At 49.9% G+C, this 25,459-nt stretch overlaps 1 protein-coding gene across 7 annotated transcripts in view; it reads left to right on the top strand.

Annotated features, from left to right (window-relative positions):
- Window positions 1-25,459, top strand: part of DAGLA (diacylglycerol lipase alpha) — a 110,027-nt gene that overhangs the window by 29,400 nt on the left and 55,168 nt on the right. For 5 of the 7 annotated variants that reach the window (XR_005597909.1, XR_005597908.1, XR_005597906.1 and 2 more), the window contains exons 1-4: window positions 17,618-17,646; window positions 18,854-18,962; window positions 24,438-24,576; window positions 25,246-25,457. Coding sequence is in view for 3 of the 7 variants with exons in the window: in XM_039536506.1 (XP_039392440.1) it covers window positions 24,482-24,576; window positions 25,246-25,457 (307 nt within the window). In the remaining 4 variants the exon portion in view is untranslated. Of the gene's footprint in view, window positions 1-17,617; window positions 17,647-18,833; window positions 18,963-24,437; window positions 24,577-25,245; window positions 25,458-25,459 lie in introns of those variants that run through there. The other 2 variants (XM_039536507.1, XM_039536508.1) reach the window with 2 other exon arrangements.

The following is a 25,459-nucleotide window of genomic DNA, read 5'->3' as shown; positions in this document are numbered from 1 at the left end:
GCTTGGAGGGGGAGGAGCAAGGGCATAGCAGGCTCAGGGTAGGGGGCAGGAAGGGATGGAGTGGGAGCAGAGCCAGGGTGCAGAGCCCCCTCCGCCAGCACATTGGAAAGTTGGCACCTGTAGCTCCAGCCCTGGAGTTGGTGCCTATACAAGGAGCCGCATATTACCTTCTGAAGAGCGGCATGTGGCTCCGGAGCCACAGGTTGGCCACCCCTGCTATAACACTACAACCTTGGACTCACAGACAGTCCCCTTAGGCTCTCCAGTCTATCTTGCCACCCAAGAAAGCTGGACTTAGTAAATGGTCACTTACACCAAAAATCACAAAATATTCAGGTTGCTCCCAGGCCCAAGACACCAGTCACTTCCCCCAGATCAATTTGTACTTTAGATCTTACACCAAAGACAATCACTGTAACTAATCCTGTAATAACCTAACTAAAGATTTGCTATCTAGGAAAAAGAAGTGAGAGTTATTTACAGGTTAAAGCAAGCAAGCATATGCACATTAGTTATCATATATGGTTCCTAAAGATGACAGAGATGCAGTAATCTGTCAGTTCAAAATGTCTTTCAGGGTGAACTCAGGGGTAACCCCTAGGGATCTCTGCCTTAGTTTAGAGCAGGCCTGCACAACGGCCCGCGGAGCCTCACTGTGCGGCCCGTGAGGGGATACTAAATTCCCCGCACACGGTGCTCTGCGGGCACCCCAGAGCCCTTTGAATCCCGGCCGCGGCCGGGAAGCAAAGAGCTCTGGGCTGCCGGCAGCCGCGGGGAGCCCAGAGCCCTTTAAATCTCAGCCGCGGCTGGGAGTCAGAGGGCTCTGGGCTGCCTGCAGCGGCGGGGAGCGTAGAGCCCTTTAAATCCCAGCCGCGGCCGGGAATCAAAAGGCTCTGGGTTGCCTGCAGCAGAGGGGAGTGCAGAGCCCTTTAAATCCCAGCCGCGGAGAGTCAAAGGGCTCTGGGCTGCCCGCAGAGATTCCCAGCCGTGGCTGGGATTTAAAGGGCTCAGGGCTCCCCACGGCTGCGGGCAGCCCAGAGCTGTTTGAATCCCGGCACCTGGTCGCTGATTGCCCCTCCCGGACCCCTGCCCCAACTGCCCCCAGAACCCCACCCCTATCTAAATGCCGCTGGTCCTTGTCCCCCGATTGCCCCCTCCCACGACCCCTGCCCCAACTGCCCCTTGGGACCCCAGCCCCTATCTAAGCCTCCCTTCTCCTTGTCCCCAACTGCCCCCTCCTGAGACCCCCCCAACTTTCCCCCAGGACCCCACCCCCTACCTGTCCCCTGATAATCCCCTGGGATTCCCATGCCTATCCTACTGCTGCCTGTCCCCTGACTGCCCCCCTGAACCTCTGCCCCATCCAACCACCCCTGCTCCCTGTCCCTTGACTGCCCCCTGGAACCCCCTACCCCTGCTCCAACCCCCAGCCCCCTTACCGTGCCACTCAGACCAGCGTGTCTGGCTCCTTGCAGCTCCAGACACATTGCTGCCATGCTCCCCCGTGGAGCCCACAGGCCCCCCCCCCCAGCACCTGCCTTCCAGATTTGAACACCTCAAAATTCAGGAGTGCTCAAGCTCGGTTTGGGCAGCTGTTACTTCATTTCTCCCAAATCAAATATACTGATCCACTGTAACTTGCTGTAGAAAAAGCAGGATAAAATTGAGCAAGAAATGCTTATTAGGACTGGAATTGCTATTTTCAACAGCCATTGCCTTTTTGTTTGTTTGAAAGGAAGACAGTGATATTGCATTGGCAAATTCCCCATAGAAAGAAAGAATGGAACAAAAGAATAATAAAGGCAACTTTTCCTCATTTATGGAGGACAGTCTTATAATATGCATCCAGATATCCTCCAGTCACACAAGCTGAAAATTGTTCCACTTTACTGCAGCTCTGTAACCATATGGGAACCAATCCTGTCTGTGTTTTGTGCACATCCAAAATTCCTGCTGACTGACCTGCCCTGGGAGCGTTACCAGTGACCCAGGGCTGGGGCGGCCGGTGGGGGGGGGAGGCCCTGGTGGGGGGGAGCCCAGGGCTGGGGCAGCAGCAGGGTGGGGGGAGGGCACTGATGGGGAGGAAAGGGGGAAGCCCAGCGCTGGGGCGGCAGGGGGTGTGGGTCAGTGGGGGGAGAGCCCAGGATTGGGGCAGCAGGGGGGTACAGGGGGGAGCCCAGGGCTGGGACGGGGGGCAGACAAATTTTTTTTTTGCTTGGGGCAGCAAAAAACCTAGAGCCGGCCCTGCCGGGTTCCCCCAGCCGCCCGAGCCCCAAGCCCTTTAATTTGACCCTGAGGGCTCCCAGCCACCTCTTCAGCTGGGAGCCCCCGGTTGATTTAAAATAAAGTATCACCTCCCCACCCCCAACCTTCCTTTTTGGCCCACAGCTGTTTTGGTGGGGCGGTGCTGGGGAAGGAGGGTTTGTTTTTGCAGGGCTGGACGGCCCTGGGGTGGGGTGTTTCTGCGGGGCCGGGAGGTTTCGGCCCTCGGCTGTTTTCTTTGGAGTAATGTGGCCCTCACCGCTTTATGAGTTGTGCAGGCCTGGTTTAGAGTCTCTGATCCTGTGAGAGTTCAACAGCAAGGAGGTGAAAAATTGTCTTGTGATTCTGTTTTATCTTTTACATTTAGTCTTCCAGTCCATGAGACCGACCAGCTTCCTTGCATCCTTGCACCTAGCATTTCCATGGTGTGATAGGGCCATTCACCAATCCTTTGTATCGTGATGTTCTTTAATGGCCTATTTAATCGTGATAGGTATTCTTAATGGGCGGGGGAGGGGAGAACTATTCCCATGCCTGGGTTTATAAGTTCAGAGCAAACATTTTCAAAGTGATAAAGCAAAACTTACATATTTCCTTATAGCATGGAATATAAACATTAAAAGTGAGATTAATGCATGCAGCAATTTACAATCATTTCATAAAGTCTAAAAACATTCTTCTAAGACTAATACCTATTTTAAGCAATATTGTAGTAAGAAAATAGCCTGTTTAAAGTAAATAAGGCAGTCTAATTGGCACTCAAATGTTCTGTTTCATAAGTATCATTTCCTAGTGTAGCCAGCCCTAGCAGAAATCACCAAGCCCTTTGTTTTTCTTACTGTAGACAAGTTGAGAGTTGTATAGTTTACAAGCATGAATTAGTATATTTTGAATACACCCTTAGGATATTACAACAAAACCACAAACTACCATCTCCAGTGCATGTGTCATGGTAAAATTAACAACCTTTGGGCTGATGCCTTTGCAGCATTCGTGCACGGGCTGATTTTTGGATGTAGTGAACACTCGTAGCTCCCATTAACTTCAGTTGGGTTTGTGTGTGCTCAGTATATCTGAAAATCAGGTCCATGCTGTATCTACAAACTCTTACAAGTGTCACACCCCTGAATGACATAAATTTTGCCAACATACGTGGTAGTGTAGACATGTCCTGAGCGAAACCCTGTAATGTCTGTCATTTTAAACACAGATTTCTGCAATTACTAGGATGGTATTTTAGCTCAAGCTTGGAATCATCAGCTCAGATTGTGGTCTTGTAAGCACCAAATGTGGGTAGTTGCAGACATTGGCATTGACACAACCCCTGTGTGTTGTTTTTAATCAAATTAATGTCACTAGACTTTGATCATCTTCCAAATGCAATGGTTAGTCTTAATCATATACAAGGCAGCATTATCTGTTGGGTTTGTCAAAGTCATTCCTTGGTGAGTAATAAATGGAGATGTTTTGTGTTCAATTATTCTAGTAAATATGAAACTCTGAGATCAATCTGATCCATTCAGATTAAAGGCAAAAGTCCGAATATTTGAGTGGAAGCAGGACTGGGCCCACTGTCAGCAGTTTCCATATTTCACAAAACTTCCTCTTTCCTGGACAGTTTAGGACTTAGAAACCTGATTAGTTTCTTCACTTTTGGTGATCACTAGCAGGCATATTTTGACTAGTTTGTCACAAACCGCCAGTGCTGTGCTGCCAGTATTTTAATAAGTGTGTGCCTACCGCCCTCCCTTGAAAAATGTCCCTCCTGGTTCTGTGATAAATCTTTGCACTGGGTGTGTCCACTCATAGAAGGAAGGGTATGGGACTGAGGAATCTACTCATTTGTTTCCCCATTTAGACAAAAATGCTTTCTTATAGCCACAATTGAAAAAAATGTTTTCTTTCATGGAATCATGTGGTGCATTCTGCTATGAATATGAGTCCTGAGGATAAATCCTATTGGTCAGGGATAGTTTAGCAGTATCCAGAGAGGAGGTGCCTCCAGAGACAGAGAAATCATTCCAACTTCTCTTTAATTTGGTTGATCCTCCATCCAGCCTGCTGATTGTAAGGCCCTGGGAGGGAAGAGCAATATTGCAATTAGCAAAAGTGTAATTAGCTAGGGAATTGATTGTCTCCATGTAGACTCCCTCTGATCCCTGCACCAAAACCACCATAAGTTATAAAATAGTCTCAGCATTTTTTGCAGAAATGAAACAATTGCTGCAAAATAGATACTGAGCAAACACCTCAGCAGCTCAAATGTTGCTGTATGTTTGTCTCAAGGGATTGCAAAAAGAGGCTCCTTTCAAAGAATATAATGAATTTGGTAAAGAACACCTTCATGCCTTAAGAGATCATTAATACTGGCCAGTCAGCTGTAGAAAAGCAAGCAAGGTAGTAGGTCGGTAAGGTGATACTGTGGCTATATGAGGCATTTGTTGGATTTCACCTTGGATATTATGGGCATTGCCTGGACCCATCCCATGGGAATAAGTTAATCAAGCAGTGTTGTCAACTTTCATAATATTTTGTTCATGGGGTCATGTTATTAGGTGAGAATCTCACTTTTTTTTTTTAAATGAAAGCGGAATTTCTAGCCTTCATGGTTGAAGAAAATACGTGAATCCTAAAGGCTAAAAACCCAGAAGACAAATAAAAAGAATCCCAAATTTACTATTTCTAAAAACTCATGATTTTTTAGCCTATTTCATGATTTTTTGAGGCCTAATAGTTATAGACTGCTTGGGGTTGGCCATAGTATTATTGCTTAAGAGAAACTGATACAGTGATAGTTAGGCCCTGTGTCAGATACTGTATGCAGTGCTGTGAGCACTGTCCTACAGCAGTGATTCTCAAACTTTTTTTTCCGTTGACCACTTAAAAATTGCTGAGGGTCTCGGCGGACCAGTTAATGGTCTTTCCAAATGTTGTTTGTACCATTATCTAACTATTGTAAAGCACTTTGGATAAAAGCACTATATATAAAAAAACTTAATAATAATTAACTTTTTTTGTTCTACAAATAAAAGCACACTGCTCATATTTTAATATCAGTAGTCTTACCTTTCTAATGTGAGGGATGTGCCCTCTCTCCCCCGCTGTGGCAGCCCCCAAGCTGGGGCTGGGAAGGAGAGGGGGTCTCGCCCTCTCTCCCCCACCGCAGCAGTCCCTCAGCTGGGGCTGGGAAGGAGGTGGGATCTCTCCCCTGCCACAGAGCTGAGGCTGGGAAGGAGGGTCGTCTCCCCCTGGCAGCCACAGCCCTAGAGCTGGGGAAAGTCGCCTCTTTCTCTGGCCGCCACAGCCCTGCAGGTCCCAGATTCCCCCCACTCCCTCTTCTCGCCCCACTGCCCTCTCCCACCTACTTCCTCTTTCCCCAAGGCCACCACCTCACCTTACATGTGCATCTTCTCCAGGGTCCAGGCACCTAATTAGTGGAGCCACGCCTGCATGGTTCCACTAATTAGATGGGTGGCCCTTTAGTCTCTGATGTGGCCGCACAGGCGTGCATCTTAGAGGGAACTATCCGCAGACCACCTGAATGGAGCTCGCGGACCACTGTTTGAGAACCACTGTCCTACAGGAAAATAATTGTCTTGGGGAGGAGAGTGAAGATGATACCACTTCTGATTAATCTAATTTAAAGAAAAGGTTTAGAGAGTTGGGTTTATTCTAGGGCTGTCAAGCAATTAAAAAAATTAATTGCGCTTAATCGTGCTGTTAAACAATAATCGAATACCATTTATTTAAATGTTTTTGGATATTTTCTACCATGTCAAACTTTAGAGCCTACAAGTCTAATCAGTCCTACTTCTTCTTCAGCCAATCTCTCAGACAAACAGGTTTGTTTACATTTGCAGAAGGTAATGCTGCCTGCTTCTTGTTTACAATGTCACCTGAAAGTGAGAGCTAGCCGGCGCCGCAAGATATTTACATGCCAGATACGCTAAAGATTATGTTCCTTGATACTTCAACCACCATTCCAGAGGACATGCGTCCATGATGATGACGGGTTCTGCTTGATAACGATCCAAAGTAGTGCGGTCCGACGCATGTTCATTTTCATAATCGGAATCAGATGTCACCTGCAGAGGTTGATTTTCCTTTTTGGTGGCTAGGTTCTATAGTTTCCGCATTGGAGTGTTACTCTTTTAAGACTTCTGAAAGCATGCTCCACACCTCATCCCTCTCAGATTTTGGAAGGCACTTCAGATTCTTAAATCTTGGGTTGAGTGCTGTAGCTATTTTGTTGGTATCTTCTTTGCGTTTTTTGTCAAATTTGCAGTGAAAGTGTTCTTAAAATGAACAACATAGAATCATAGAATATCAGGGTTGGAAGGGACCTCAGGAGATCATCTAGTCCAACCCTCTGCTCAAAGCAGGACCAATCCCCAACTAAATCATCCCAGCCAGGGCTTTGTCAAGCCTGACCTTAAAAACCTCTAAGGAAGGAGATTCCACCACCTCTCTAGATAACCCATTCCAGTGCTTCACCACCCTCCTAGTGAAAAAGTTTTTCCTAATCTCCAACCTAAACCTCCCACACTGCAACTTGAGACCATTACTCCTTGTTCTGTCATCTGGTACCACTGAGAACAGTCTAGATCCATCCTCTTTGGAACCCCCTTTCAGGTAGTTGAAAGCAGCTATCACATCCCCCCTCATTCTTCAACATGTGCTGGATCATCATCTGAGACTGTTATAACATTAAATATATGGCAGAATCAGGGTAAAACAGAGCAGGAGACATACAATTCTCCCCCCCAAGGAGTTCAGTCACATATGTAATTAACACATTATTTTTTTAACGAGCATTATCAGCATGGAAGCATGTCCTCTGGAACAATGGCTGAAGCATGAAGAGGCATATGAATCTTTAGCACATCTGGCATGTAAATATCTTGCAATGCCAGCCGTAACAGTGTCATGTGAACGCCTGTTCTCACTTTCAGGTGACGTAAATAAGACGCGGGCAGCTTTACATCCCATAAATGTAAACAAGCTTGTTTCTCTTAGTGATTGGCTGAACAAGAAGTAGGACTGAGTGGACTTGTAGGCTCTAAAGTTTTACATCGTTTTGTTTTTGAATGCAGTTATGTAACAAACTACATTTGTAAATTGCACTTTCATGATAAAGAGATTGCACAACAGTACTTGTATGAGGTGAATTGAAAAATACTATTTCTTTTGTTTATCATTTTTACAGTGCAAATATTTGTAATAAAAATAATATAAAATGAGCACTGTACACTATGTATTCTGTGATGTAACTGAAATCAATATACTTGAAAATGTAGAAAAACATCCAAAAATATTTAATAAATTTCAGTTGGTGTTCTATTGTTTAACAGTGCGATTAATCGCAATTAATTTTTTTGAATTAATCGCGTGAGTTAACTGCGATTAATTGACAGCCCTAATTTATTACCATGAGGGAAAGGGGGCCTTCTAGGGGCGACTGATGGAGACTTGAAATTCCAAAAGGGATCAATAAATGCAGTAAAGCTGCTGGAGCATTCAGCTATGTAGAAGATGTCACTTCAACTTGAGGAAATAGGAAACTTGGGAGAGCTACTTCGCACTAAGGGGAAAGAAGTATGTGGAATAAGGGACCAAGGGGATGATTTAAATGTGGACAATGGAAGTGCTCAGAAGACATCTTGATTTGTGCCCGCAGCACAATGAGGTCTGGGAAAGGGATTTTGTGAGAAAGCAGAAGGCAGGAATAAGATAAATTGGAGATGGGGCAATGTATTGGGCCAGCAGGTTGGTCTTTTCTAGCTCCTAACAATATCTTTTGTTTTTGTGGCCTACATCATTCCACTTGCAGGAGTGAGATCTTGCCAGATCTCATAAGTTAAGCAGTATTGGGCCTGGAGGTAATACTTGTTCTTCTTCAAGTGCTTGCTCATATTGATTCCAATTAGGTGTGTGTGTGCTGTGTGCACGATCATCGGAGAATTTTTACCCTAGCAACACCCGGGTGGGTCGGCTGTGGAGCCCTCTGGAGTGGTGCCTTCATGGCGCTGGATATATGCCCCAGCCGACCCAAGCGCCCCCTCAGTTCCTTCTTACCGCCTGTGACAGTTGTTGGAACTGTGGAGTGCAGAATAGCTGCCCTCCACTCTCCCTTGCTTTGCTTACCGGTTTAGATAGTTGTTCTAGTTCTTGTAGTTATATAGTTAGTGTAGTATAGTAGTTTTAGAATTAGTTTGTAAATAAAGTTAGTGGGTTGGAAGGGGTTCTTTCCTCGTCTTCCCGGCATGCCGCCCAGGCTCATGCCTCAGTCTGTTCGAAGCCTATGCCAACTGGAGACCCCCACGACTCCTGTTTAAAGTGCCTCGGGGAGTGTCACCAGGCCAAAAAGTGTAAGATCTGTAGGGCCTTCAGGTCTTGAACTAAGAAGGAGCAGGACTTTAGACTTAAGCAGCTCCTTATGGAGGCAGCCCTCAGCCCGGATCCTCCTTTGGCACGCCAAGTTCCGGCACCAAGTGCCTCGGTGCGTAGTGCCCTAGCGGCACCTTCGAGTACTGCACTCAAGGGAGACTCGAATAGAGACTCACGGCACCGGTCCTCACCGGCACCACGGCCAGCGCAGGCACCTTGGCACTTTTCACTCTCCCCAGGATATAAGAGACCTTGCAAGCCGGATGGGGCTACCTCTCAACAACAGGCACCGGCACCACCTTTGTCAACTTCGGACTCGCGTCCGGCACCGGAGCCACTGAAGGTGCAGGTGCCTCTATTGGCACTGTTGACTCCGGCACTGAGGGAAAAGCCGTTGAGTCTGGTGCATACTGGCTCCCCGGCCCGCACAGTGGTTGAGCCCCATCTTCCATCAATGCCGGAGACGTTTGCTACGGCGAGGGATCTCATTGCCCTTACAGAACCGGCACCGGCTCAGGCTCAGGCTCTGGCACCGCATCCCGCACGTGCAGTACAGTCTAAGGACAAGCCAGCCTTAATATGTCCACCATCTCCGAGCGTGGACACTTGGCACCGCTCCTGATCTCGGAGCAGGTCCCGGTTCCGCTCACAGTCCCAGTGCCGCTCCCTATCACGGCACCGGTCGTGCTTGCAGCCCAGATCTTACTCCTGGTGCCACTACGGACCATGGTACTGTTCGGACTCCCAACGCCACTCCTGGCACCTGTCAGAGCGCTGATCCTATTTGAGGAGTCGCTCACGGCATTGCTCCCGCAGGCCATCTTCATCATGATCCAGATCTGGGTCCCAGTACCAACATGACCATCGGCACTGCTCTAGATCCTGGTACCACTCCCTGGCACTGCGCCTGCACCGCTGTCCTGTGGCCCGGCACTGCTCGGCACCATTCCCAACAGAGTCGGCGCAGGCATGCTCCGCACAGCCCTGGCCCTTGCGCTCCACCTCACGCTCTTCGCAGTCGGACGGTGCGTCCCACTTGACCTGTCCTGCACTGGGCCAAGCAGAGGGTAACCTGGGTCAATGGCAGGACGAAGCTCAGGACCCTAGCCAGGAACCTGCACAATGGTCCTTCTATGTCCCGTGGGAGTACCACCAAGCTCAAGGGGTACCATCCGCAGCCTCCCGATAAGCCCATTCAGAGCACCGAGTACTGGAGGCCACCATCAGTCGTCCCCCTCCGGGGGGTATGGAGGTGTCTGCATCCACCCCTACGCAGGCCCCAGACCCCGGCACAGCAGATCCTTAGCATCAGGACCCCACACAACTGGATCTACCACAGGATCTGTTAGCCCCGGTAGCATCTTCCTCATCTTCTCCAGATGAGGCAGTGGCGGGGACGACAACCACAGGTCCCCCTCCAGTAGACCTACATGCTCACCAAGACCTTCTACATAGGATGGCATGTAACATGGACCTCCAAGCGGAGGAGATAGTGGAGTTGGAGGACCCAGTGGTGGACATCCTTTCAGCTGATGCTCCATCACGGGTAGCATTACCCATTATCCGTACCATCCAGGCCAACGCCAAGATAATATGGCAGGCTCCGGCCTCTATCCCACCTACGGCCAGAGGGGTAGAGAGAAAATACTTTGTTCCTTCTAATGAGTATGACTACCTGTATACTCACCCTCAGCCATGTTCACTGGTAGTATCCTCAGTGAACGCAAGGGAACGGAATGGGCAACAAGCTGCAGTGCCCAAATCGAAGGATGCCAAGCGCCTTGATTTGTTTGGATGCCTTCGGGGGGCCTTCAGCTCAGAGTCACAGACCAGCAAGCGCTTCTGAGCCATTATGATTATAACTTGTGGAACTCCATGGGTAAAGTCAAGGAGCTCATTCCGCGAGAGTCCAGGGATGAGTTTGGGGCTTTAGTAGAGGAGGGAAAAAAGATTGCTAGGACCTCCTTACAGGCCTCCCTTGATGTAGCTGACTCTGCAGCTAGGACCCTTGTGTTGGGCATCGCTATGCGACGCACCTCCTGGCTTCAGGTATCTGGCTTACTGCCAGAGTTGCAACAAACCCTGCAGGATCTACCATTTGATGGGCAGGGCCTATTCTCTGAGAAAATGGACTCTTGATTACAGAGCCTAAAAGACTCCAGAACCATCATGCGCTCCCTGGGGATGCATGTCCCCAGTACCCAACGCAAGCCCTTTAGACCACAGCTTCAAAGGTTCTACCCTCCGCCTCATCCAAGGCAGGACTTTTACAGGAGACGTGGTCGAGGCGGCAGAAAGAGATCCACTGGCCACCAGCCTGGTCAGAACCAAGGCCCTCCTAAACCATCGTTGGGGCCTAGACAAAATTTTTGAAGGTGCGCCCGAGGATGGTGTACCACTCTCTATCCAGGATCCTTCCCCTTGATTTCGAGATCGTCTCTTCCATTTCCACCATGCTTGGTCCCTTATAACTTCAGACCAATGGGTTCTTTGCACGGTGGAACAGGGATATTCTCTCCAATTTTCTTCTTCTCCCTCCTCCCATCCTCCCTCCCCGTCCCTCTTCAGGGACCCCTCTCACGAGCAAGCCCTTACATAGGAGGGCTTAACACTCCTTGCCACGGGAGCGATCGAGGAGGTTCCATCGGAACTAAGGGGTAGGGGGTTCTACTCCCGATACTTCCTAAAAGCAATGGGGGGTGCTACGACCCATTCTGGACCTGCGCGGATGCAACAAATTTATGGTAGAGTTGAAGTTCCGCATGGTCTCCCTGGGGACCATTATTCCTTCCCTGAAGACTGGTACGCCGCCCTCGACATGAAGGACGCGTACTTTCACATAGCGATTTTCCCTCCACACAGGCGCTTCCTTGGCTTTGTGGTAAATCGCAAGCACTACCAATTTGCTGTCCTGCCCTTCGGGCTGTCCACAGCTCCGAGAGTGTTCACCAAATGTATGGCCGTCGTGGCAGCCTACCTTCATCGACCACAGATCCAGGTGTTTCTGTACCTAGACGACTGGCTCATTCGGGGCCACACCAGGGAACAAGTGCAATCCCACGCATGGCTCACCCTTGGCACGTTCCGCAAACTGGGCATCCTGCTCAACAGCGAAAAGTCAACTCTGGAACCAACCCAGAAAATAGAGTTCATCGGAGCAGTCTTAGACTCCAGACTCACCCGGGCTCTCCTGCCAGAGTCCCGTTTTCAGGCTATGGTAAACATTATCTGCAGCCTCCAAAACTTCCTGACTTCCACGATAAAATGTGCCTTGGCCTTTTGGGGCACATGGCGTCGTACACTTACGTAACCAGGCATGCCAGACTTCGGTTCCACCCGCTTCAGGCCTGGATATCAACGGTGTACCGTCCAGGTTGGGACAGTCTGAACATGGTAGTCACGGTTCCGGAGCCGGTTTTGACCTCCCTCAGTTGGTGGCTGAACCCCACGTCAGTGTGCGAAGGGGTACCATTTCATGCCCCACAACCTTCCTTATACCTAGTCACAGACACATCATCTCTGGGCTGGGGTGCCCACCTCAGGGAACACCAGACACAGGGCCTTTGGTCCGCTTCCAAGCTAACCCTGCACATCAGTGTACAAGAACTGGTGGCAGTACGCCTCGTGTATCAGGCGTTTCGCTGTCTCCTACATGGCCGGTGTGTGGCAGTCCTCACAGACAACACCACGGCCATGTTCTACATCAACAAGCAAGGGGGAGCCCGGTTGCCCCCCTGTGCCAGGAGGCCATTCGCCTGTGGGAGTTCTGCATAGCCCACTCGATACATCTAGTGGCGTTGTTTCTCCCTGAGGTCCAGAACATGCTGGCAGACCGCCTCAGCAGATCCTTCCAGCCTCACGAGTGGTCGATTCGCCCAGACATCATTCACTCCATCTTCCTGAGGTGGGAGTTTCCCCAGGTCAACCTATTCGCCTCGCACAACAATCAGAAGTGCCAAGTGTTCTGTTCTCTCCAGGGACATTCTCCGGGATCTCTATCAGACGCTTTCCTACTCCTGTGGAAAGACTGGCTATTCTACGCATTCTCACCATTCCCACCAGTCCACAGGGTCCTGCTCAAGTTATGCAGGGACAAGACATGCATGATTCTGGTCGCTCCAGCATGGTCCAGGCAGCACTGGTACACCACACTCCTGGAGCTATTGGTAGAGCCTCCGATCACACTTCCCCTGTGGCCGGACCTGATATCACAAGACCACGGTCACCTCTGTCATCTCGACCTGCAATCCCTCCATCTCACTGCGTGGATGCTGTATGGCTAACCCGATCGGAGTTACTCTGCTCACAATCGGTGCAGCAAGTTCTGTTAGGCAGTATGAAACCCTCCACTCGGGCTACATACCTGGCTAAATGGAAGCAATTCTCCTGTATGCAGTAGCATAGTTAGGTTGACCTAACCCCTGGTGTGGGCAGCACGCCACGCCTCCATTACAGGCATCAATTCCATTCATCCTAGACTACTCCTATCCCTGAAACAGCAGGGCCTGGCGACATCGTCTATGAGAGTGCACCTGGCAGCCATATTGGCTTTCCATCTGGGAGAACGTGCTTCCTCTGCCTTCTCCAACCCGATCGTTGTCAGATTTCTGAAAGGTCTGGATCGTCTCTACCCACAAACGCGACAACCGGTCCCAGCATGGGACCTAAACCTCGTCCTTTTTAGACTCATGGGGCTCCCCTTCAAGCCGATGGCCACCTGTTCGCTCCTTTATCTATCTTGGAAGACAGCCTTCCTTGTAGCCATCACTTCAGCGAGATGTGTATCTGAAATCAGAGCCCTCATGTCTGAACCACCGTGTACAGTTTTCCACAAAGACAAGGTGCAGCTTCGCCTCCACCCTGCCTTCCTTCCCAAGGTGGTATCAGCTTTTCATGTGAACCAGGACATTTTCCTCTCAGTCTTTTATCTGAAGCCCCATGACACGTGGCAGGAGCAGCACGTGCACTCCCTCGACATTTGTAGGACCCTCACCTTTTATTTCGAGCGCATGAAGCTGTTTAGGAAAACAACCCAGCTTTTCGTTGCAGTGGCCAAATGGATGAAAGGCCTACCGGTCTCCTCGCAGTGCATCTCCTCATGGATCACCTCTTGTATCCGCGCTTGTTACAACTTGGCCGGTGTCCCGACCCCGCATCTCACAGCTCACTCCACGAGGGCCCAAGCCTCGTCAGCTGCTTTCCTTGCTCACATTCCAATTCAGGAGATCTGTAGAGCTGCGGTTTGGTCATCTGTACATACCTTTGCCACTCACTACGCGCTAGTTCAGCAGTCTAGAGATGACGCCGCATTTGGTGCAGCGGTTCTGCACTCATCGATATCTTACTCTGACCCCACTGCCTAGGTAAGGCTTGGGAGTCACCTAATTGGAATCGATATAAGCAAGCACTCGAAGAAGAAAAGACGGTTACTCACCTTTGTAACTGTTGTTCTTCGAGGTGTGTTACTCATATCCATTCCAAACCCGCCCTCCTTCCCCACTGTCGGAGTAGCTGGCAAGAAGGAACTGAGGGGGCTCTGGGTCGGCCGGGGTATATATCCAGCGCCATGAAGGCGCCACTCCAAAGGCCTCCACGGCCGACCCACTGGGTGTTGCTAGGGTAAAAATCTTCCGACGAATGTGCACGCGGCGCGCACACACCTAATTGGAATGGATATGAGCAACACATCTTGAAGAACAACAGTTACAAAGGTGAGTAACCGTCTTTTCCTTGGGGCTTGCAGGACAATTTGATTTCTAGAATTTAGTTTGGGTGTCTGTTTCATTAGGTAGTGATGCTGCACTAGACATAAGCATATTATTATAATGTCATTAATAAACTAGATTGGGTTGTGGTGTAATGGCTTTGTCTTGGGCCACATAAGTCTGAAATACGCCAACTCTAGGAGTCCTGATCTAAAGAGGCTTCTTGAGCCTTTCCTTTCTTAAATGGGGAACAGAGGCCTGGTCTACAACCAGAACTGAGATCAACCTAGTTACATCACTCAGGGCTGTGAAAAATGTCATGCCCTGAGTAGCATAGTTAGGTTGACCTAACCCCTGGTGTAGATGCAGCAAGGTCGATAAAAGAATTCTTCTGTCCACCTACCTACTGCCTTTTGGAGAGGAGGATTACCTACATCAACAGAAAAACCCTTTCTGTTGGTGTATGAAGTATTTGCACTACTACGCTACAGCAGCACAGCTGCAGTGCCATAGCTGTGATGCTGTAGCAGCTGTAGTGTAGACATACCCTTAGTCTTGTCTCTCTTGTGTTTGCTTCATTTCATTTTCCCTGTCTTGTCTCCCAGCGTAAAGGAACTGGAGAAGTATAAGGGAGAACCTTTAAAATCAGGTGTGAAGTTGGAACTTTGTGATAAATTCCAATATTAAGTCCCCATCAGTTTCCCCATTACTCCCCACCCCATAATCAGGAACCCTTGTCTTAGACGAAGGTTTCTAACCATTAGAGGAGTGAAGTTCTGGAACAGCCTTCCAAGGGGAGTAGTGGGGGCAAAAGACATATCTGGCTTTAAGACTAAGCTTGATAAGTTTATGGAGGGGATGGTATGATGGGATAGCCTAATTTTGGCAATTAATTTGGCAATTGATCTTTGATTATCAGCAGGTAAGTGTGCCCAGTGATCTGTGATGGGATGGGATCTGAGTTACTACAGAGAATTCTTTCCTAGGTGCTGGCTGGTGAGTCTTGCCCACATGCTCAGGGTTTAACTGATCGCCATATTTGGGGTCGGGAATTTTCCTCCAGGGAAGATTGGCAGAGGCCCTGGAGGTTTTTCGCCTTCCTCTGCAGCATGGGGCACGGGTCACCTGCTGGAGGATTCTCTGCAGCTTGAGGTCTTCAAACCACAATCTGAGGAAATCAATAACTCAGACATAGGTTAGAGGTTTGTTATTGAAGTGGATGGGTGAGATTCTGTGACCTGCATTGTGCAGGAGGTCAGACTAGATGATCATAATGGTCCCTTCTGACCTTAAAGTCTATGAGTCTATGAGCTTTAGCTCTAAATAGAATGAGATGGATTTTTCTTATTCCTAATAACTGTTTACCTCAGTAACGGGCCCATTCTCCAAATGCTCCACCTGCCCGCACACCAGCTCCTCTTATGGGAAGCAGAGAGGTTCTTCCGGCAGTTGCTGTGGGCTTCCATCAGGAGAAATATAGTCTTCTACCAGTAAAACACAGCCCTGCCCTCCTAGAGTGTCAAGGAAATTCAGTCTCCCTGTTCATTCAGCCTTTAGCTTCTCTCCCATACTGCTTCCAGAGTGGGACCCAGCCCTGTCTTGGAGACACACTCTACTTCTGGGATGAGAGGGGAATTCAGTTTCCCATTATTCTGGGGTTCATCCCTTGCTGCTTTACCAACTCTGCTTGGAGGTACTAATGCTTACGTTTGTCATGGGCAAATTGTGCAGAGGAGTGATCTAGGAATGCAGCCTTTCTGTTCAATTCACACTGGCATGCCTTCAGAGTGCACACTGTGAGTCTCGCACAAGATTCAGCAGGAAGAGATGTTTCTTTGTAAGTGTGCAGCCATAGGCAAGAAAGCACCTCCCCACCAATCTTAAAACATTTCCTAAAGATGAAATCACATCCCCTCCCCAATGGAAGAACAGTTCCCAGATTGTGAGGATCCAGACTCTGAAGCAGAAAGAGCTCCATTTAGGGGCTTTAAAAATAACCGATTGAAGAATGATTGTGTTTTGTACAGGTTCTAATTGCCGATTTCCGCTGGAGTCGAGTACAAGTACGTGCGTGTAGTCTGGTGTACTCACAGGAACAGGGAGGGGCTCTGTGTGCGGTACTTGTGGTGACACAGCCCATGAGTTATGGGGCATGTACCGTATCTGGCACACTTGCATGGTCAGGAGGAGTGCAGGTCCCAGGAGAACACTCTGGTGGAGTTGGAAACCTGTCCAGTGGTGATGTGGTTTGTTGGGATGTGTGGTAGTAGGCTGTAATCCAATGGATGCTCAGGGTATAGCGAGAGTGTGGTGAAGTGTGCTCATTGGCTTGTGGGCACCTGAGATAGACTTGCTTGGCTGCTTTCTATTGCTGGTACACTTTTAATTATTTTCTTCAGTACAATGCAATCTTTGTGGCATCTGTATGAAATATACAAACAAACTCGACACATTTAACAGAGTTAAATAATTTCAAAAGGGGAGAGAAATAAAAATGTACAGGCAAGGGACAGTAGGATTCCATCTGAGAGGTGAAGAGATATAAGATGCCACAGAGAAGGTTCTTACAACTATAGTGGTCAGACTGCATGGCAGGACAGAGAAGAGGCCAAGGCTAGATGAAGAGAGGAGGCAGAGAGAAGGTTTTGAGTCACCTACAGCACGTCCTGGGATGGTTTTAAGAACACTGAGGGCAGTTTTGAACCTAATCTTGAAATGAGTGGGGAAATGATGGAGTATTTTGGGGTGAATGTGGTCATTCATCTGTTAGTGTGTGTGAGAAGATGGCAGCAGCATTTTACACATGCCAGAGTTTCTGGAGCCGGGATCATAAGGAAAAGGAGTTTATGTAGTCACAGGCAGAGGAATGAAGGCCTGGCTGAAGATTTCAGAACACAACTGTTTTCTCTCTTTTGGTTTTACCGTTAAACGCTTGCGAGCCCCTCCTGGAGCTAGGGTTGGGGAGATGGGTTGACAGCAGGGGGGTTACAAGTGTGTCACATGCATGAGGTTGGTAAGGGATGGTTTTCAGTGCCTGTGTCATGCAACACACAGCCTACTATCTCATGCACGGATGGAGGTGGCGAATGCCTCAGGACAGCAGATTCACTAAATCTCAGGGCCTCTCTACCGACATTCCCTAGCAAGACTCTCTCTTTCCAGCACACCTGTTTGAGTCTTAAGAAACTGTTGGTGCCACAGGGGACCCAGAGTTTGGCCACTTGAGAGCCTCCTCCTTCCTTTTCCCAGGAGAGGGCAGATGACAGAGGGTTGAGTGGAGAGCTGATAGCAGGTAGGCAGTTTCAGGATTATACAGGTGGTATACGTGAGAGTGAGCCCATTGCCTGTGTGGATTGGTGGGCGGGGGGAAGAGTTTCAGATGAGGGATTACTATGGGCTGGTGTATCAGAGACTGTGTGGGTATAGGTGTTGTGCCTTGGGTGTCTGCATGTGATGGTGTGAACGTGCCAGCTCATTCCTCTGTGTATTTGCCTAGTGGGGAGTGGGAGATTCTTGGGTCGGTTTGTCAGGGGCTGTATGGATGCAGATGGTGTTTCATGTCTAATGGGAGATGTGTCAACCTATTTCCTTAGATTGCGGCTGTGTTCAGCTCATGTATTTACTTGTATACCTTCTTCTGTGGTTAATGTCAGACACGCGAGGATGGTGGATTAACCTAAATCTAGGTTTAGCTGCTGGAATCTTGTCTCGCTGTAGCATGTCTCTCTTGCTCTTTTCTCTAAGCCTTCACCCGACAGAGCTTTCTCTACCCCTCCCCCATGTCCTGCCATACCCTAGAGAGCATGTCACAGGGAATTAAGGGCTGAAAAGGCCTGGGAGAGGCTGCTCCTTTTGAACAGTCCCTCCTTTCTCTGATCAGGAGGTTGGCCCCTCCTGGCTGCCCCTTTCATGTCCTGTCCAATTCCCCTCCTCCCCTCTGCATTCAGCGAATGCCAGCCGATAGACTAGTGCCCCAGAGCCTTTCCGAGCTGTCCTCCAGCAGCGCTGTTTCTGATGCCATCCACTGCAGGGGAAGGGGGGGTTCCCGCAGGCAGCCAAGTTCCAGGACATTCCCAAAGGATCGCTGCAGCAAGCTTAGTCTTTTCTGTTTCCTTGTGGCAGAGGGGAGGCGGTTTCTGTGTGCTGCTGCACTTGCTGGCTGAGAGCTCCCTCCTCTCTCCATCTCTCTGTGTGTTTCTCTCCCCATGACTCTGACAGCATCTCATGCTCTCGCTTTCAATCCTTCCCACAATTCACACACAATCTCCTCAGAACAGGGATGATGTCACTTCCTTCTAGAGTGTGTCGAGAGGGGGTGCAAAGGGGGGGGGGGAAGTCACGACCCCAGCTCATTCGCTCCGAGCAGCCCCAGTTGAATAAATGAGGTTGCCGTCTTGGAGGGAGGGAAGTGCTCTGAAGATGATGCCTGGCTTCCTTGGCAGACAGTCATCAAGCTGTCCTTTCCTCTCCTGACTGGGATTTTCAATGGCTGCATGAAGAGTTCGTGGTTTCCTCCTTCCCTCATGATGTCTGTCTCCATGGACGCGCACTTTCCCTGAAACACCCTCTCGGGAGAGAAGAATGTGCTTCTGCTGGACCACTTGCCATGTAAGCGTTTCTGATTCCCATAGATCTCACTCTGGCCTGAAGGGTCGGGGTCCTGGGGCTCCTTGCACTGAGCACTTGTGCATGCATGTGTTTCCCCCTAGGCGGGCTCAGGGTTCCAGGGCTTCTCACACTCAGTGCTCTCTCAATCTCTGACCCAGGTTTCAGACTCCTGGGCTTTCTTGTGTTGTAAGTGCTTTTGCATGCTGTAACCGGAGAGCAAAGTCTGGGGCTCCTTGCACTCGGAGCAGTCTCTAACCCACTATTTTAAGGTTCCAAGGCTCCTCTGCACTTAGTCCTCTGACTCTTCTCCTCCCTCCCCAGTCCCCTGCTAGGTTCATGTCTTCAGGCCTCCTCAAATATAACTCTTTGGCTGCATCCCAGGGTTCCAGATCCCAGGACTCCTCCCCCTGAGAGCACTATTTCTATCTTTCTGTAAGTCAGGTATGATAGTAACAGGCCGTCTCTCACTCCTCTCTCTTGCTGTTTCTAACACAGGGGGTAGGGCCCCAGGCTTCCTGGTTTAGATTTCACACAGACGATCATTAGGAATTAATTGCACTCCATCTACCCCTGGTTTCCACATTATTATGTGTAGGGTCTTTGTAAAATAGAGGACTAGCAGCATCAGTCCCACAGTATTTATCATGTTCAATAATGAAAGGCCGGATACCCCATTCCAAGCCCACCTGTTGCTTTTCATCAGGAACCTACCCTAGGACTCACTTGTTTCTGCAAGATAGCACTGCTTAATCTGGTAGTAGGCAGGAAAGTCTGCAAAGTACAACTGCATGTACTGCTAGGTGCAGAAAAATGATTGAAAATACATTGATGGGGCACATTAGTAAGCCAGGGAATGCTGGGAATGGAAAAAGAGCAGTTACAGGTAGGGAAAGGCTGGGAGGTACCACTGTGTTCATGGGCAAGGAGCAACAGTGTGTAAGAGCAAGGTGAAAAGTATCGCTGTGTGCATTGATTTAGGGTAACATATTCAAGGCAAAGGTGGAAAGTACCACCATGTGCCAGTGGTAGATGGTGGGGTTGTTCATGATAAGGCTAGAAAGTATTGCCATATGGCCAGTGGAGTGAGCAGTTTGAAATGTACCAAGTGTGCTTGACAAGTGTGCGCTAGGGGAGTGTGAATCCAAATGGTGTGTAGTTATTTCATATTGTTTTTTGTTCTGCTGAGCATGGAATACAGTGTTGCCTTTACCAAAGTGAGTAACACGCTGGAAGTGTATCAGCATGTTAATTGTGGAATTTCCTGAAAAGTGTTAGAGGTGGGTGTGTAGTCACTTGCTGCTGCGTGACAGCATGTGTAGGAGAGCAAAACCAACTCAACCAGGGTGACAGCAGTTGGTAGTGGACACGGGACAAGAAATGCTGCCCAGTTCTAGGATGAGCTGCAGTTCTTGTGTGCAGATTAGAGAGCAGAAACATAATTGACAGGTACAAAATGCCAGATCATGTGACCTGTTGTAACATCAGACGTTCTAATAATGTAGCTGTGTGGTGCTGCTAGGGCAGCTCGTGGGGCCTGTCATAAACTGCAAATGTTTTTGTGGTTTGAAGGTTCTAGTTAATTTAAATGTGATCACTCATCAAGTCATTTTATCCAGAGTATTTGAATTGGATTTTGAGATCTAATGTGAAAGAGCTATGATCAGTTTTGAGTTAGGACTGGGACATGGCAGATTAGTGTAGTAGTTTGTCCCCTCTGAAATCCTGATGCAAATCCTGATTATATCACAAGTAATAGAAATGATATGTTTTTATTTTTGCCTCTGGACGCTTGACTTGCTTGTCAGTACTTCATAGGGACCGCACTGGACTAGCACAGTTGCTGTAATTTGGGATTGAGATGCATTGTCAGCAGTGTCTGGGTGTGAAGGAGTAGGATTAGAATAGCAGGGCGTGCTGCGGATTACGGTTGAGGTGCAAGGGCAGAGCTGCATGGTGGCCCAGACTCTGTAATAGCATAGGAAGCTGCAGGTCAGCCTTGAAGTGCATTGACAAAGCTGAGGGTGAAGGAGAGACTGGAATTCCAGGGGATTCTGTAACCTCACCCTGGATGTACACTGGCAGAGCACAGTGGGTTGCTGGTGGAAGCTAGAAGTGGAATAGCCTGAGACGCTGCAGGTCCGGATAGAAATACATTAATGAAGCCATGCAGAGGTCGCAGGTTGCTATTGAGGTGCATCTTCAGACTGATATAGCAGGGGGTGCTCCAGTACAGGATTGAGGTGCTTTGGCAGGGCTGCGTAAGGGGGAACCTTGGACTAGAGTAGTGGGGGAATTGCTGCAGAGCAGGATTGAGGTGCAGAGCTGCGTATGCAGGGGAGCTTTGTATAGCCTCTGACTTCAGTTGCCAGTGCTAATTAAGGATCATCAGGTTGAAAAACTAATACATAAAAGAGAGAGAAAGGGAGAGAAGCAATTAAATCTCCAATGATTTAATGCATACAGGAGGCAAAGTGAGGGCAGAGCAAATGGGGGCTTCTAAACAGTCTGCAGTCAAGACTGAGATCTCCTTGGATGCTGCTTCCTTAGCTTTGGCACACCATGGAGGCTGTAGGGTGCACACCCCCAAGAGATGGGAAGGAGATGTACAGCTCTCCCAGTGGTGTGTGAGGGCCAAGTGTTAATGGATGCTTTGGAGCACCTGGCCGGCTGAGAGGAAGGTGTTGTGAGGAGGCTTTTGAGAGAAGAACCTGGTGGCAGATGTGTGGGAGAACACAGTAATAGAGAGCTGTACAGAGCTTAGGCTGGCACAACCTGTCGTAGGTGCCCAGCTGGGATCACTTACAAACACAGAGCTCTGTAACAGGATTCCAACTAATCGTGTAAGCTGGTGTTCGGGTGAGTGTTAATTACATTCAGCATGAGCTATATACCTGTTTAAGCTAATGCTTCCCACGATCTTTGACTGCCTTTCTCTTTCCCCACCTCCCCACCTTGAGTTTGGTATGCCCACCCCTCTTTGCCTGCTGGTGATGAAGGGAGGAGATCTGATGCTGTCATGGGAGTGGGATGGAGAGGACTCTCAGACAGGACCCCCTCCTTTGTGTGTGGTGGATGGAGGGGATTTTAAGTAAGCACGGGGTGCATTGAGGAACTGGAGGCATAGGCGGCAGGTTTGTATAATTTTTGGTGGTGCCCAAAATGGTGGTCCCACCCCCACTCCCGCCCTGTAAGCTGATATAAAATGAAGCTACAACGCGTTGGCACCACAAGATTACAAGGGTCAATTAAAAGTGGAAAGTCAAAAGCAGCACTTGCCTGCTTCAATATACAGTATTATATTTTCTTGCACCTGTTGTGACAAAGTGGGAATGTTTTTAATGTTTTCTCTGAATACTGTGTGGGTGCCTCAGTTTCCCCTGCAAGGTGCCAACTGAAGGTGTTGGGGACAAAGAGATCAGGTGGCCTCCTTGTCCAGAAGAGACACAAAGGCTAGAGGAGGGAGTGTCAGTTTGGAGCTGGCTGGGGAAATGGGGAGAGGCCCAGAACTTGGGTCTGGGCTCCCCACCCTCCAAGATGGACCTGACTGAGGGGTCCTGTTTTCTGTAACTACAAGCTCTGTTTTAGACTGTGATCCTGTCGTCTAGTAAACCTTCTGTTTTACCGGCTGGCTGAGAGTCATGTCTGACTGCAGAGTTGGGGTGCAGGGACCTCTGGTTGCCCCAGGACCTGCCTGGGCACACTCTCTGTGGAAAGCGCACAGTGTGGAAGGGCATGCTGAATGCTCCGAGGTCAGACCCAGGAAGGTGTAAGCTTCTTGCCCTGGAGACAGTATGCCCATAGAGAGGAGGCTCCCCCAGAGTCCTGACTGGCTTTGTATGGAATAGTTCCAAAGCATCCCAGCATCCCCTTCCACACCATGCGCTTCCCAGAAGTCCTCACAGGTACTGACACTCTCTCCTCTGGCCTTTGTCTCTTTTCCAGGCATTAGGAGGCCACCTGATCTCTTTGTTCTCCAACACCTTCAGTTGGCACCTTGCAGGAGAGCGGCCCAGGCCATCAGTTGCCCGGAGACAGGGTTTCGGCCATTCTCTGTGCAGACAGCATCACACTGGCCCTCTAGGGCTCTACAACAATCGCACACCCTTATCCCACCATCTAGATCCTTGAGAAATGCATAGGGGAAACTGAGGCACCCACACAGTATTCAGAGAAAACATTAAGAACATTCCCACTTTGTAACACCTGTATACTTTAAAGGGTGTAAAATAATCAAGTATTGTGCTAAACACAATGATACTCCAAACTGACCACCAAATTTAAGTTGCATGTTTTCCTCCTCAAGTGAGGGCTCTGGGATGGGGCTGGGGATGAGGGGTTCACAGTGTAGGAGGGTGCTCAGGGTTGGGGTGCTGGGGGCACAGGCTCTGGGGTGGGGCAGGGCTGGGGATAAGGAACTTGGGATGCAGACAGGCTGCCCCAGGGCTAGGGCCAGAGAGGACTTTCCCCCCCCCTTACTGGCAGCAGCAAGCTCCAGGGGAGGGACTCCTCTTCTCCCCCTTCTTCCCCCCACCCCCGGCAGCACACTCACTCTGCACCACGGTCACTGCACATGCTCCTAGGGACTCTCTCAGGTCCAGATAGCCCACTCGCCTCCCCTATGGTGGGTACCGGGGTTGGGGGGTTGCCATCACGTGTGGCCTCCCCTGCTACTGCCCCTCACCATAGCCTCACTGGGGATGGGGGATGGGACTACCCCTTGCCCAGCATGGGGCAGGAGTGGGGACTGCAGGGTGGTGGCTGGGGTGGGGGGTAGGGTGTCACAAAATTTACCCAAGCCCCAGCTGCTCAGGTCTAGGAAGCTCCTCTCCTCCATCTCCCCTGTGGTGGGTGGGTGCTGGGGACGGGGGGGGGGGAGGAACTGCCAGCACATGTGGCTTCCTTCCTCCCCTGCTGCAGCCTGCTGCCCCTCACCTTTGTCTCACTGGGGATGGGGCTGCCCCTTGCCCAGCATTGGGCAGGAGTGGGGGCTGCGGGGGAGGGGGTGGATCACAGGGTCAAACCTCACCGAAGCCCCAGCAGCTGCTCAGGTCAGTGAGGTCCACCTCAGATGTCCATCTCCTGGCTGGAAGTCCCCTTGGCGTCTCCTCCATGTGGGTGCCGGTGGGCGGGGGAGAGAGCTCCCAAGCACGTGTGTGCCTCCCCCGCCGCCTCCTCTCTCCCTCTTCCCCTCCCCCGGTGCTCCAAGAGGCTGCCGGCGGCTGATCTCTATAGCCTTAGGCAGAAGCAGCAGAAGCAAGGGAGAGAGGCACCGGCTATTTCTTTCAGGCAGGGAAGCTCCGAGGCTGGGGAGGGCCCGCTTCAGGCAGGGCCAGGGGAGAAACCCAGCTCCAAATATTGGTGGAGCTCAGCCCTCAGCCTTGAATATTCCTGGTGCTCGAGCACCTTGAGCCCATATAACCTGCCGCCCCTGACTGGAGGGGACCTGCATCCTTCATTCCTACGTTTCTGTTTCAGGAGATGAGCATCCTGCCTGCTGAGCCTCCTCAGACCCGCTAGCCATGCCAGGGATTGTGGTGTTCCGCCGTCGCTGGTCTGTGGGCAGCGATGACCTCGTTTTGCCAGCCATCTTCCTCTTCCTCCTTCACACCACCTGGTAAGTGGAGAGCACAGATGCTCAGGAGAAGGCTGCTTTACAGCAACTCATGACTTCCTTTTGCTACTCCCATCTCCAGTGGCTGGAGTTCTCTCCAGTTCCCCTGTATAGCGCAGGAAGGCTGTATTGGACACTTATGACTGGTACCAAATTGTTCTGAACTTCTGGTCCCTCTTGCTTTCCCTGCTCCTTGGATCAGTGCTATATAAAACCCTTGACCCACTTTCACAGGGGAAGCCTCTGTTAGAAACCTGGTGCCTGTAACTCCCTGAGACATCCCCACCCTTTATTCTGAGTGGTCTATTGAAATTTTGGGGTGTGCTTCTTTAGAGGGGCCCAGAGGACAGTGATTTGAGTGTGATGCCTCTGGTGTATCCCAGGGGATATCTCAGAACTGCCAAATAGACGCAGGATACCAAGGTGGTGAGATCTGGGCAGCATGTCACCTGGCAGCTGGGAAAGAGAATTCAGGACCAAATTAATATATAGATGATCTGCAGGTGAGTGGGAGAACTAGCAGAAAATGTACAGGCCATCTAGGGTTCCTTCTTTTAGTCCTAAGGATAAAAAAACTGGCTGTGAGGAGACTCTAGTTGAGGAAATATTACCATATGCTGGGCTGCTTTGCTTGGTGTTGCCACAGGTAAATAGTTGGCTTGTGCATGGCAGGTTTGTGATCCTTTCCGTGGTGCTCTTCGGGCTGGCGTACAATCCCAACGAGACCTGTTCCCTTAACCTGGTGGACCACGGCAGAGGCTACCTGGGCATCCTGCTCAGCTGCATGATCGCAGAGGTGGCAATCATCTGGCTCAGCATGCGTGGCAGCATCCTGTACACAGAGCCCCGGGACTCGATGCAGTATGTGCTCTATGTCAGACTGGGT

The sequence above is a fragment of the Mauremys reevesii genome, linkage group 4, assembly GCF_016161935.1.
Source record: "Mauremys reevesii isolate NIE-2019 linkage group 4, ASM1616193v1, whole genome shotgun sequence".
Taxonomy (NCBI): domain Eukaryota; kingdom Metazoa; phylum Chordata; order Testudines; family Geoemydidae; genus Mauremys; species Mauremys reevesii.
The sequence above is the reverse complement of the archived record's forward strand: the minus strand, read 5'-3'. Positions and strand labels throughout refer to the sequence as shown.